This window comes from Leptonotus elevatus, chromosome 1 (assembly GCF_054856555.1).
Source record: "Leptonotus elevatus isolate MCC_2025b chromosome 1, RoL_Lele_1.0, whole genome shotgun sequence".
Lineage (NCBI taxonomy): Eukaryota > Metazoa > Chordata > Actinopteri > Syngnathiformes > Syngnathidae > Leptonotus > Leptonotus elevatus.
This window is the reverse complement of record NC_141239.1, coordinates 39,794,559-39,808,597: the sequence shown is the minus strand read 5'-3', so window position 1 is coordinate 39,808,597 and position 14,039 is coordinate 39,794,559. Positions and strand designations below refer to the sequence as shown.

Sequence of the window (14,039 nt, the reverse complement as noted above, 5' to 3'; positions counted from 1 at the left end):
CAAATGTGTTGTCAAATGGTTGAATAATCGATACTATAATAACACAACACAGAATAGCTCCTCATTCACATTTCAAACTCAAATCACATCCTTGCATGAATCCCATTAATGTGTCATTGTTAAACCATTCCAATTTATTTCTTTGGAAGCCTAAAATATACATATGTCACAAATTATTACAACAATGGATATTACAGTTCATCGCCTAATTGGGGTAAGCATCCTGTTTTGGCCAACCCGAGCTCACTCGACATTTTCACATCGGCCTTTGTGGCAAAATGAATACCATCAAGTTGACAATAAAAAGATCTGCTCTGCCTGGTGATACCAAGACAAAAAAAGAACATATTTTACCACTTGGATTGTTTTGGCAAATCATATACTATTATACCATATTTCATTGGGCTATTTAAATAAACTATACATTAGGAACAGCTCTCACATTGACCAAGGTCATTGCTGATTACCCAAGCACATAGTGAGATTTCATATATTTAATATATATATATATATATCTATAATTTAAAATTTCTAAGATGATTTAGACAACTACAAACATTCTTAAAGAGTAAACTGCAATTTCCAGGTTGTAGTGAATACAACAAATGCCATTTGTATCATCCATGTTAAATTACCGCCATGAATATGCTCTAAGGAATTGGAAAAATAACTGTTGGTATTAGGTAAACTGTACAACAAAACTGATGCAATCCTCCCGCCTCTTCCGTTCACTTAAATCAAAAATTGTGTACACAAGGTTAACATGAAAACATTCTGCTCACTGAGAACAGCACAGCTAAAAGAGACCGAAGACAATTGTGATGACGTTCAAGCTCTGTCATAATTCCAAGTGGAGGTTACGTTCAAGTGAGGATGGGCGACGGTGACGCTTCCAGAAAGCGTGGGCGTTCCAAAACCGGAGATATACTGTTGACACTGTGGAGTGTTTTTAGAACAAGGACAGGTCTGGAATGTACTATAACATTCTGCACACGCGCGCACACAACACATTCACTCACTCACACCAAAATGTACAGCAGTTTATAATAAACATAGCAGTCAAAGATGTAAAAAAATAACAAAACAAACAAAAAAAGGTTTTAGTCCTGCAGAGTAAAATTGAGTTCATTCTTCAAACTGTTAAAAAATAATAATAAATTCATGTTGTCTCTTGGCTGTTCCAGCCTGGTATGTTCCCTATGACACATCCTTGGAAAGATCTCATTGAATTCCTGTGGACATTACAACCGTTTGACCATGAATGGACTTCAGGACACTAAATGTCGGATGAGTGGTGATTGGCAAATGGCTAAAAAAACAAAGTTCTTGCTTTTCCAAATCTGACTTTCACGTAGACTTCTGCCTATAGTGAAGTGTCAAGTCCCCACCACTTTTCCAGATAAAATGTTTAACTGTTCGCAGGTCCATGTTGGGATCCAGAACCTTGTGAGGAGAAGAAAGGAAGACCAGTTTTTAGAGCAGGGGTTCTCAAACTTATTTACACTAGTACCGTCACCAAAAAATAATACTATGTTATACATTGCGCGTGTTAAAACAAATGATTAAAACCAAATGTACCTGGTCTTGACACATTAGCTCTATCTTCTCCTCAGCCAACATGGCCATGTCCTCTTCCTTTTCCTGCTCCCCGGGCTTATCGTTGGCAGAGGAACTGGTGGTCTGAGACTCGTTGTCCAGGTTGATGATCTTCTCGTACACATGCTCCATCACCTTCCTCACCTGCAGCATGTCGCTGGCTGAAAGACGGTCCCTGTGTAGCACAAAAGGGGGAAATGAGTTCATCCACGAAAAGGCGTTTGTTTGCCTTGTCCAGCAGGAAAGGAGTGGAAACTCACTTCTTCAGAGTTTTTGCACCAGATGATGAATGAGGCTGGAGGTAGAATGGAATTTTGTTGAACTTGGGCATATTTTTCTGGCAAAAAGAAGAAAGGCGGATAACATGTCAGCGGAATGCTGCTAACAACAGCGCAATATTTTTGAATACTATAATTCTCTGGACAAGAAAACTAGGGATGCACCGAAATGATTTTTTTTGGCCGAAAATGAGAAATGCTTGGCCGAAAACCAAAAAGCCGGAAAAAATGTATGCCAATTTTTTAATATCATTGCATTTATTGTAATTAATTAAAATATTATAAAATATTTAGGCCTATTTAGCACAGGCAATTTAACAAAGCACAATATAAATTGAAATGCGTCCACACCACAGACATCAGAGACATGTTGGCGACTAGTACATTAAACAGCAAACGCGGGGTGAGCAACTGAGCATTTTCTGGCGGTGAAATTGCACTTTATAGTCAATGTACAGTACTTCGCACCGGCGGGCACGGATGCAGATGCAGATGCGGTGCAGATGACGCATCTGTAGGCTATTTGGAGCGGGACACGTTGCGGCGCACTCACATATTCACCAACGCATACAAATAAATCAATTTCTTTGCACCAGCCAATCGGCTTTGGGAACGGACTGCAAAGTCCCACACGCCGTCCTGTACAGATCTGTAGTCAACCGGAGAGATAGTGGTAAGTGTTTACTTGTTTAAAACTGTTGATAGCAATAGTGCTAACATTAGCTAACGTATTTAGCACGGCCACCAAAATGCAAGGGAAAAAGTGGAAGCGCTCGAGGGGCTCTCATCAAAGGAAAAAAAAGGAAGGCGCTGCAGGAGAAAGAGTGGCTCGCCTGGAGTGCAGTACTCGGCAGCGCTCTCTTTTTCGACATAGTTTACCAAGCGACCCTCTCCTTCTCACAATGAAGCTATCGGTACTCAAACGCCAGCGAGCAGCAAGGCGGATACTCACTCCCGTGTTTGGTGTTTAATTCAGATACTTGTTGCAGCGTTTTTTTGTTGTTTGTTTTTTTTGCTTGCGTCACCACAACACCTTCTTTCGGCCATATTCTTTCGGCTTGAATTTTATTTCGGCCGATTGCCGAAAATGCATATTTTTGCCATTTTCGGCCGAAAATATTCGATGCATCACTAAAGAAAACGATGCATGCGAAACTAACATCAGGTACACCTATACAATCTAAGCAGATTCAGGTTTGATCATGAATATAAAATCAAATCATTTCAATGACCACTTTACTCACATCTACAGTTATATCAATGACCCATTGAGGAACGGTCTCGTTCAGCAGCATGGACTCCGTCTCTCCGCCTGAATCTCGACAAAGCAACCTGCAGCACAATCACACCAGCAACGAAGTGTGCTCACTTTTAGATTCTGTTTGTTTCCAAGGTCAAATTCCTTTTTATGAAGTCATTTTTCAAGATGTCCCAGTACAACTGTATTTAAACACCTGCTCAAAATATTCGTGTTACTTTATAAAAAGGACATAATGAGGTAGCAAAAGTCAACTTTGTGCATAATGAAAAACAAATCATACGTTTCCAAATATAAATACAGGAGACCTTACTGAAACCGTGAAAAGACAACGTTACCTAAAAAGTGTTCTGCCACCCGCTTCCCCGAAGATAACCGGTGTATGTGGTGGCACCTGGAAGTATCCATTTCCTTTCTGGATACGGTTCTCCTGCTCTCCATTCACTGTAGGCAGGTAACAGCATAAGAAATGTTTACCCAACAGCTATAGCTTCATTTAGTCCATCGACAGCTTCAAAAGGTACTCCAATGTAAAAGCGTGAGCCTACAGTAAGATGGGAAAACTAGCTGTTGATAATCAACGTTGTCACACTCTCACCATGGTTCACTTCATTCTCTTCCTCATCCACGGAATTGATGCGAGTTCTGGGCCAGAACTCCAGCAGAGCCTGAAGCAGCAGTCCACCCAAGTTCACTGCAGAGACAAAGAGGATTTTACATCATTTGAATAAATAATCCATCATTGCAGCATAAGTGACCTTTGGGTTTCCTACATTTTGGGTCGGATCCGTCAGAGCTTGAGAAACCGGCATCCTTTGCAGACACCCAGGCAGCGAAGCAGTCACTCTCGTCAAGTGTGATGGTGAGCATCTGTTCAGCAGCACATAGAATACAGATTTGGGATTATTTCCCTTTAAAGTGATTCTCAGCTGACTTGTTCAGGACCCACAAGTGGGTCGCAGACTAATAATATGTTGTTTGTAGGCAGCGAAGTGCGTAGTATTGTAATAGGACTGACATGCGATGTATTGAGGTTACAGACAATCATCATGCAATGAACGAGTCTTGCGGCGGCCTAACAATAGCATGGAGTAAAACATACAAAAATAACATTATTTTGACAGGGCGTGCATCAGAAATGTAATTACGTTGAGCGTAACTGAAAATGTATTCCAATTTGGTAAGCTTCTGGAACATACTGAGCTCCTAAGGGTGGGCGATATGGGCCAAAATAAAAGATCTCGATATTTTTTCAAAAAACTCGATTAACGATATTCTACAGAAAGAAAACAAATATATTGTAAATCTGCACTCGCCTCACAGAATAATAATGGACAGCGTTTTTGAACAGCTCGTTTATATTTTAATTTGCGCAATGCAGCTTCTGCAAAACATTTTACAACAATATTCTACAACAACATTTAACAATAAAAGCTTTATTATTATTTCCAGGCTATACAAGGTGTTTTCATTGTTTTTTCCCCCAAATCTTTGTCAATTAAATGTCTTTTATTATTCCATAATAACAGATCTGGTAAATGGACTACTTTTTATATAGCGCCTTTAACTACACCATATTGTGCCCAAAGCGCTTTGCCTCACATTCACCCATTTACATCTGCACTAAGTACTGGTGCACCACTGCCAAATACTACAGAAATCACGACAAAAGCTGTTTACTACAGCAGTCAGAATAAGGGCGGGGGACATCTTTATTTTTATTTTATTTTATATATATATTTGATGGTGATAGAACGTGTGTGTTTGTGTGTGATGATGATGAGGCGGAGTACAAGCGGAACATCCGGTCAACTTTTACTCAATTGCATAACGGCAACGTTTGAGAGGCATTGCCAATGTTGACTTGCTTTGTCAATCACAGTGTGTGTTAGCTCAATGCAGTGAGGCTTTTCTGGTTGTGTTCGGCTGCTTGACTTATCTTTAGCGGTGGTCGTACTTGTGGAGTCTCTAAGTCACGTAATCCTCCATAAGGTCCTTGTTGGAACACAAGTGTTTTTCACGGCGAGCGTTTTTTCGGCACGCGTTACGATGTTATTTTGGTCTTGTCAACCCCAAATTATTTCCCGGCTAGGGACGTGGACTTAAGTCTTGCTAAGTTTATTAGTCATTAATACGGCACTTCGACTCCATGTTGTCACTTGTAAACACTTCTCCCGTCTTTCTCACGGCTGGCGCCACCGAGTCACGTGACTAAATTCTGCCTGCTGATTTGCAGAATGAAGACGTATCACTTTCTCCTCTTCCGTCTATGCTGATTCGCCAAATGAGAACTTTCATCACTTCCTCCTACTTTTCAGCCAATCAATTGAGCACCATTCAACTGGTTTTAAGTCAATGTTTCATCAGAAGAGCTATGAAAATATTTGATTAAGGCTGAAAGGTTTCTTAGTGCTACTTTAAGTGAAATGTTGTGACAGTATTTTATCTAATTATATTTTGACTACAATGAGTGAGTAATTGATGTGTCTCCATTAAAGTTTAGAATTGCCTACAGATGCCAAAAGATGGCGCCAAATCAATATTTTCGTGTCAGGCAGAACTTTGGCCTGAGCACAGAAACAGCAAATATTTGCTTTCTGGCAAATAAGACCTCGGCTGTGGAAGGTAAGTGGCGGTCAATCCATTAAGTCTGACAATAGCTATAAGCACCACCAGAGTTAAGTACGTTTGCCTCGCACAAATTTTTATTTTGCGTGAGCGAATGAGCATCTCAGCGAGGGACGGCAACTTGGCAGCCGGTGAGAACCCCGACGAGCGATGCCGAAAGACTGATCAAGCCGCACTTAACCGGAGCAGCTAGCACGAGCGGGAGTTAGTCGGAGCCATAAACTGGAGTGGCTAACAAGAGTGGCTAGCGGGAGAAGCTAGTGAAAATACAAAACAAATAAAAGCTAGTAAAAACCTGCAAGAGCAAAGCCAAAGGCAACAAACGGCGAGTGTCTGAATCACTGGACTCAGCGACGACCACATGAAGGCCTCAGCTGTGGAAGGTAAGTGGCGGTCAACCCATTAAGTCCGACAATAGCTATAAGCACCACCAGCGCTAACTACGTTTGCGAAATTGGTTATCTGCAGCAGGAAGATGTCGGGGAAACATGTCGGCCTTCTTGTAAGGACCTCCACCACTTATGTAATACAATTAGTGATTACTAGACCTGTTTTTTGCATAATATTGAAATCAATAGTGGATTTATAAATTATTAGTTCACCACTAGATGGCACTAAGTATTACACACAGTCCCTTTAATCAGGTGCTCTAAAAAGGCACATTTTCGAAAGCTACTTTTGGATATATTAAAATTTTTCGTTGTATAAAAGTGGGTCGCAACTTAGCGGCAATACAAAAGTGGGACTCCTAGTGTGACAACAGCTGTTAACCACTTACAGAATACCGAGTACAGGTATTGGTCCTCACCAACCAAATGTGCAAGCAAGTCAAAACATGCCGTAGTCTGACACAGTAGTAAAGCCATCATAACAATAAACAATTGCATGAAAATTATTTGTAGGTCATAAATATAAACTAACAACAAATAAACTCAGTGTACATTATTGTACAGCGGTGATACGGCTCAATAAAAGGTTGGGAAACTGTTGTATGGTGTGATGATGTTGATGTGCAAACCTCGAAACTGAGGACAGCATCGTGTTTGTAAATCTGATTGCTAATACTGAATGTCAATGATGAAAGTAATAATGCTTTAATTTGTAACAGCATCTTCCTCACAGTGGGTGATTAACCGTCAAAAGACATGAACGTGTTCTAACACCAAGTCATTTTTCACTTTCCTCACTTTCTCTCATAACAGATTTCCTCTCAGCAGTGATGAATCCGTCTGCTCGTCATTATCCGTATTCAAAACAAATGGCACAATAATTGTGACCCTTTTTTTGTCATGAAATATAACCAACATGATATATCCATCCATTTTCTTAACCGCCTGTCCTCACAAGGGTCGCGGGGGTCGCTGGAGCCTATCCCAGCTGGCTTCGGGCAGTAGGCGGTGTACACCCTGAATTGGTTGGCAGCCAATCGCAGCCAACATGATATATTTTTACATAATGACATCCATTCACGGGTCCAATTTTCCAGTCTGATATTAAAAGTACTCTAGTAAAATCACATTTACGATACAATTTTTAATTATATAACAGTTTGAGTAAAGAAGTGAGACATGTTTCCACTTCCAAGATTTTGACTTACCCCAGTTTTTAAATCAACTGAGAACCAGTTTGGCACATAAACCATCTTGAAGCGCTTTTTAATCTCCTCATCAAACTCCACTTTGCCCAGGTCTTCACCTTTGCAAGCCTGAAGATCACACAAGGGCTTCATTCAAACCAAAAGACGGACTTGAAGATATTTCTGTGACATTTGTTGAGCATATTCTACTGCTAGCATTTACCTTCAGGACATCCCAGAAAGCCACATTGTTGTTGGTGTCTTTGGTAAGTATGTGCCTCTTGTCATTCAGAATGTGACACTGTATAATACTGGCACCTCCTGCAAAGGCAAATCGGATGTTTCCATTTAAACTTGGAAAAGGGGGCCTTAGAAAAACCTTTATCTTGACATAAACGTGTTTACCCTTGATGACTTGTTCTGGCTGTGTGCACAGTGGCGTTAAAGGCGTGCTGCAGTCATTATCGTACTCCCCTGACGATCTGAAGTTGTGCATTCCCTTGAGAGACTGTAAACGCGTACATAGAAATCAAATACACACTTCACCGCAGCAGCTAAAATTACCGTTGGTTTGTCACACAGAATATTTCTTCCAGAAAAAAAAAAACCAGGTTGACATTAGGTATGTGGTATCATGAATTTAACTACATTGTATTCTCAAGTCATTATGCTCACAGGGGCGTCGCATCACGCATGCATACCCATTTATTAACAGATGACTTGGTGGTTGAGACCCAGATAGAAGGAGGTGGGTCAGCAGATCTGTCCAGTTCCATCTGTGCAAGGGACATAAGAAGTAAGCTTCAATGAAGTCCAGTGCATATGCATTTTCCAGCGCCTTTGACTGGCAGGTAAAGTTCAAATGTAGTTACAGTGTGTGTCGGAAAAGTAAAAACAATATATATGAAAATTATATGAACTCTCTACATCACAAATATTCATCCTCCAAACAGAAGGTCACTGTTTTATGGTGTAGGTATTGATGACATTGATGGAATTACTGAGCTTGCAATTGTAAAAATGTTTGTGTGGACATGAGTAAGGCACAGATCAAAACCAGCATTAGATGTTTCATTTTTGAGCATGTTAATTTTGTTGTGCAAGCAGTGGCTTCTTACTTTCAGCACTGGGGCCTTCTCCTCACAGATGAGAACTCGGATGTCTGGGTTGCGCAGGTCTGTGCAATAAATTTTCTTGTCTCGCCCTCCAGAATAGACATGCGTGAAGGCCTCATTGACCTGCAGGGCCCAAACACCTTCATCGTGCACACGGTACGTGGCGATACATCGTTGCTGACCAAGGGACCACAGGCGAATTGTTCCATCCGAACTGCCTGACAGGCACTGCAGGGTAGCAAAGCAGATTCGTCAAAGATACAACATTTCATAAAAATACACCAAAGACAAGTCAATTTTTATAGGGATAGACCGATTATTGGCCTGGCAGATTATCGGCATCGGATTTTTTTAAAATCTAACAGCCGATAATAGATCAATTTGAAACTTTGTTAACTTCAGCAAATGAAATTATTTTATTCCAACTTTCGGTATCTATCTCAAATTTTTCAACAGCGGAACTCACTTGGGTACCATCCCGATTCAACAGCAGCGACTTGACGTTATCTGTGTGGCCTTTTAGCTTCATCAGTTTTGCGCATGTTCGTGGATCCCACACTCTCAGCACCTGGGAAAGGCAGGCAATTGGTGACAATAAATATGAGGAAGCTTGTCAGTTCAATCAATTACATTGCCCAACGTCTAAACCAAATTCTTCACGACAAACCGCCATGAAACCAGTTTCACTTCATTTTCTTAGTTTTATCATTAGGCTACGCACGCTACAATGTGTGTCGATAGTAAATATTGGGCAACTTGTGGAATTTCTCACCCATTCCAATCATGTAGTAGATGAAATCTGAGTTGCGCAAGTCGAACTGCGCTGCCAAGGTTAGTGAAATGCCGGTTGATCAAAATGTTGGTCTTTAGAGACTTTTGGTACTATTTGTGAAAACCAGATACAATCTGAACATGTATAAAATAGCTGAGCCATTTGAAAAACAACAAGAAGGTATTTAAGGTGTCCCGATATAATATAATACAATTTTCCCACTTCATCTAAAGATTAACTTTGATGTTTTGGTTTGGTCTAGAACTGGTTAAAAATCACTGGAGATTATTTTTCTGCAACTTAACCTTTTCTCTTTAGTTGTCAAATACTAAAATCTCCACAACTCTTCACTGTATTTTCCAGTTAATAAATAAATAAAATGTTACTATATCATTTATAGTGGCATACTCATAATGACCATTCATTGTGGTCATTGAAAATGTTAACCTCGTCATATCCAAAGTCAAGAAAAACAAGAATTTTATGAATGTGTGTTTACAGGGATTGGTGGGGGTGGGAGATATACAGTGCCAATTTTGTATGGTATAGGGGTGCAGCTAGAGAATATTTTGGTATTTGGATATCATACTGAGAATTCTAACAAATAATCGAGTAGTCGGCCCAATTTTTTTTAATATTACAGCTTGGTTAAAGGGCAATATAAAATACAGAAACCACCCCCCCCCCCTAAAAAAACAACAACTTGTTTTCATTTTTATATAATCATTTTTTTTTTTACATAAATCTCACCAATGCTTAAGAAGAACACTACTTTCCTATTCAGAAGCATTTGTAAGATTTTAGATAAAGCTCTCCCCATAGATTTTGGCCTATGAGAGACGAAGTGACATCAAAACAGATAATAGCAATTTTGCCGGCTTAAACAGCACATTTGAGGAAGCCTGCTTTGTTAAAAAGTGATAAGTAAGAATGACAACTATGTCACTTTGTCAGCAGCAAAGTGTGCAGTCATTTTTGCCTATTAAATTGCCTTTGAAAAGTAATCCACTCTCGACAGATCGTACGGGGCACTTGGTTAGCGGCTAGCCGCAAATGAGCTTATTCGTCATTTGCCCGCATTTGAAATGTCAAAATCAAAGCAGTCTCACATTGCTGATATACAGTCTTGCTCATCATTATTGGTACCCATGAAGGTAAAGTACATAATGTGGAATATCTTCCCAACCCCCAAAATTAATCAAGCAAAACATTGTATTTTTTTATGGAGAACTTGTGTTTTACCCGAAAGACCAAATGATTAAAAAACAATTTAAAACAATAAACAATGGGCGGAAATAATAGAAAACTTAAAATGTGCTCTGGCACTGGTATTGGCACCCTTTCCTGTAAATCAGTATGGAAACAACATTGTGACTCACCTTTGGTAAATCACAAATGAGAATTCCCTGTTTTAAAATGGTCTGTGCCTAATTGACATGAATTAACCAATGAATGATGACTTCGATCTTTTAAAAAGCCAACTTTTATCCCCTTTTCCTTTGTCACAATCGTGTAAACAAAGAAGCTGCCTGAGGACATCAGAGGTGCGATAATTCGCAAACACAAGACCTCCAAAGGGTATAGAGCCATCACCAAAGATTTTGGTAGCCCCGTTTCATCAGTGCGTAATGTTATTAAGAAGTTTGACGAGCACGGAACTGTCAAGAACTTCCATGAAATTGATGACAGAAGTCTACGACGGTTGGTGCGAATGGTGGAAAAAAACACCACGTCAAACATCCAAAGACCTGAAAGCCAACCTGGAACAGTCTGGGATCATAGTTTCAAGAAGCACCATACGCCACACACTGAACCAAAAACAGGGCTTCATAGGCGAAGACCATTCCCGAGACAGACATTAAAAAAGAAAAAGAAAAAAGAAAAGTCTAACCTTTGCCAAGGCGTACCTGGACAAACCACAATTATTTTGGGAAAACGTTCTGTGGATGGATGAAAAAAAAAAAAGAGCTTTTCGGCAATACACGCCAACAATTTATTTGCAGAAAAGAACACCCTCCCTACAGCTAAGCATGGTGGAGGATCCATAATTTTGTGGGGCTGCTTTGCTACATCTGGTACTGGAGGCCTTGATCATATCACAGGAATCATGAAATCAGAGAATTATCAAGACATTCTAGGGGCACATGTCCTACCAAGTGTTAGACAACTTGGGTGGAGTCGAAGCTCATGGATCCTCCAGCAAGACAAGGACCCAAAGCACACATCCAAAAGCACAAAGGAATGGTTAAAAAAGAAAAAACATAATGTTTTAAAATGGCCAGCAATGACTCCTGATCTCAGTTCGACTGAAAATCTTTGATATGAGCTGAAATATGCCAGTGGGAAAAGAAAACTGCAAACTTTCAAGAGCTTGAACAATTTGCAAAGGAAGAGTGGGGGGGGGGGGAATAACAGCGGAAAAGTGCAAGAAGCTTAGAGATGGCTACAAGAAACGTTTAGAAGCTGTCATCACTGCCAAAGGGTGTGCAACCAAATATCAAAGAGCGGTGCCATTAGTGCTGCACATACTGTGCTTTCTGTTTCTTCTTTGGAATTACATTATGCAAGTTGAAAAACAATTTCCTTTGTTGAATTACTTTGGACATCCAATCAAAAGGTCCCGATGATATACATTTGGTACATTCCCATTTATTTCTGAAGATATTGTAGATATCATGCAAAAAATGAAGGGGTGCCAATAACAGTAAGCAGGACTGTAGTCAATCAGTGCCAAGCTAGCATTTAGCATTAGCCGAAATTTTAGCACAAGCACGGGTCACCTGATCGACTAGTGACGTTCAATTTTTTTTCTGTCATTGGAGGAGCCCTTCCTCTTCTCTGTGTAGATCCCTCGTGATCAAACACACGAGAAATGTGGGGCGATGCAATATTTTACAATCAGTCTGAAACTGGCACAATAGAGCTGGTATTTAGTCCTCTGTGCCTTTAAGGCTGACTTGCAGAAGTTGGGACAGTCATGTCTTTACAAAACTGTAGCAGGTTTGTGTGTTCCGATGTCAGAGGTAGGATTTGGGACAGCGAGTACTACTTTCAACAGAAAGAGGTGTGGGCTGCAGATCTCAGGCGCTAAACTCCATACTCTGATCATGCCGTCCCATTATTCTGTTACAATTTACACTCAGGGCAGCCGGTTAACGGTGGACATAAACTCCACATTTCGTATTGTACATTGCACACAGGATAACAAGCCATGAAAAATCTCAAGACAGTCCACGTGAAAAAGGCAGGAGAAAGCCTCACCTTTTCTGTAGATCCAGACACTATCACTGTGCCCATCTGGTTCATAGCCAGACTGTAGATTGAATCCTTGTTCCCACTGAGTGATGAAGCTGTTTGCACACAAAATGTACTTAGTCAAGCAATGTTACAATACAAAAAACAGACCGTGACAGTGTTTTGGCCTAGATGGAACAGTAAAAACATAACTTACTTGTTACAGTGTTGTTGGACGCAGTGAGTGCTGTGAGGGTATTGACATCCCAGAGAAATATCTGCCGGTCAAGCCCTGCAGATGCCACCAGCTCCTTGTCTTTCGCATATGCTAAGGCTTTTACATAATCTTTGTGCGTTCGTAACGTTGACATACAGAACCCTTTATGTGCATTCCATACTTTTACCGTTGTATCCGAGGAAGCAGATATCACTGAAAACACACGTCACCACCAAGTCAGTCTATATCAGGCAGTGCTGTGAATCTAGCCTATTGAAGATCAAAGTAACAAAGATGTTGATCAAACCTACAAGTTTTCCCATTGCAGCAAAGGACTATGTCATTGACCCAGTCTGTGTGATGCTCCATTGAAGCAATATACGGGTCCTGCTACAATGACAGAGAACAAACTCAACACATGCATGCCTTTAGCTGGAGTTTAGCATAGTCATGTATAATAGCATCGAGACATTCAATACCTTATGCTGGTAGACACTCCATATCCGGATGATTGAGTCTCTTCCAGCTGTGAAGAGCCGGTTCAACGCGGGGTCTAGTTGGAGAGCATTCACCCCATTTCTGTTGTACTTCTCCACCTCATCTCTAATGACGTAAGATACCTGAAATAGCAAGGAGGGAAGTAAGCACTGAGGTCAGGCTGCAAGTGCCATGACATCTCTTGAAGACGTCCGAAACATGATTTACGTTTCCACTTCTGTCCCGCGCCAGTAGTGAGTAAGGGGAATTGTGGCTTATTTGAACGACATGTACAATGAGAAATACGTGAAAGTCAGCACATACGAAACGTTGACTATTAGGGACCAATAGTACACTTTCGCTGATTAAAACCATATTGATAGGATGTACACCGATCAACGTGCGTCCGTTCTCCCAGCAATTAGACCGAGCCCAACCCACCTAGAGTGACGCAAAGCTATTAAAAATAGCGAAACTATTACATCTCACGCATCACGGGTAACAGCCGACAGGAGCGATAGTGTGATGTGCAGATATCCGACACGTACTCGTTGAAGAAATGCAGGCAAAAGTGTCTCATTTTGGCGCCGATGTTAGCACAAAATGCTGCACACTAAGCTAAGCTAGCTAAATTAGCCGGCTCGACTTTGAAGAGTCATAACAGCGATGGTGCTCTTTGGTGACTTTTATTAACGATCGTCTATTATCTGCAAAAGACTCGTTTATATTGACCGCCAAACTGTAGCCGCTGCCAAGCGCTAGGTGATAAAGGAACTATTCGAATTTACCTGTACTTTTCTCCGCCCAGCTGCATTTTGCCTGTGATGCGTGGCCATCTTGCATGTTGACAGTCAATTCATGTGATGCTACATCCGGGACACAAAAAGA

The 14,039-nt window shown here is 40.7% G+C and overlaps 1 protein-coding gene across 2 annotated transcripts; it reads right to left on the bottom strand.

The window, feature by feature from the left end:
• Nucleotides 1-105: 105 nt before the first annotated feature.
• Nucleotides 106-14,026, bottom strand: LOC147182052 (WD repeat-containing protein 48). Of its 2 annotated transcripts, none has more exons than XM_086099047.1 (18): nucleotides 13,940-14,026; nucleotides 13,154-13,294; nucleotides 12,986-13,061; nucleotides 12,675-12,887; nucleotides 12,485-12,573; nucleotides 8,918-9,019; nucleotides 8,455-8,679; nucleotides 8,038-8,112; nucleotides 7,742-7,844; nucleotides 7,560-7,657; nucleotides 7,358-7,465; nucleotides 3,906-4,002; nucleotides 3,731-3,826; nucleotides 3,471-3,576; nucleotides 3,119-3,206; nucleotides 1,857-1,933; nucleotides 1,579-1,771; nucleotides 106-1,443 (listed from the first exon to the last, which is right to left on the bottom strand). In XM_086099047.1, exons 1-18 carry the CDS (start codon nucleotides 13,985-13,987, stop codon nucleotides 1,348-1,350), a joined length of 2,031 nt encoding a protein of 676 aa, XP_085955173.1. In that variant the 5' UTR covers nucleotides 13,988-14,026; the 3' UTR covers nucleotides 106-1,347. The 2 variants fall into 2 exon arrangements, with proteins under 2 accessions (XP_085955173.1, XP_085955164.1); XM_086099038.1 differs by having other exon boundaries at nucleotides 12,986-13,064; nucleotides 13,940-14,023.
• Nucleotides 14,027-14,039: the final 13 nt, after the last annotated feature.

Coding starts and splice junctions, on each gene's coding strand:
- LOC147182052 (XM_086099038.1), bottom strand. CDS start 13,987: ATGGCCACGCATCACAGGCAAAATGCAGCTGGGCGGAGAAAAGTACAG. Junction 3,827..3,905: donor TGACGGATCCGACCCAAAAT/GTAGGAAACCCA, acceptor TTGTCTCTGCAG/TGAACTTGGGTGGACTGCTG. Junction 3,207..3,470: donor GGTGGCAGAACACTTTTTAG/GTAACGTTGTCT, acceptor ATTGTGCTGCAG/GTTGCTTTGTCGAGATTCAG.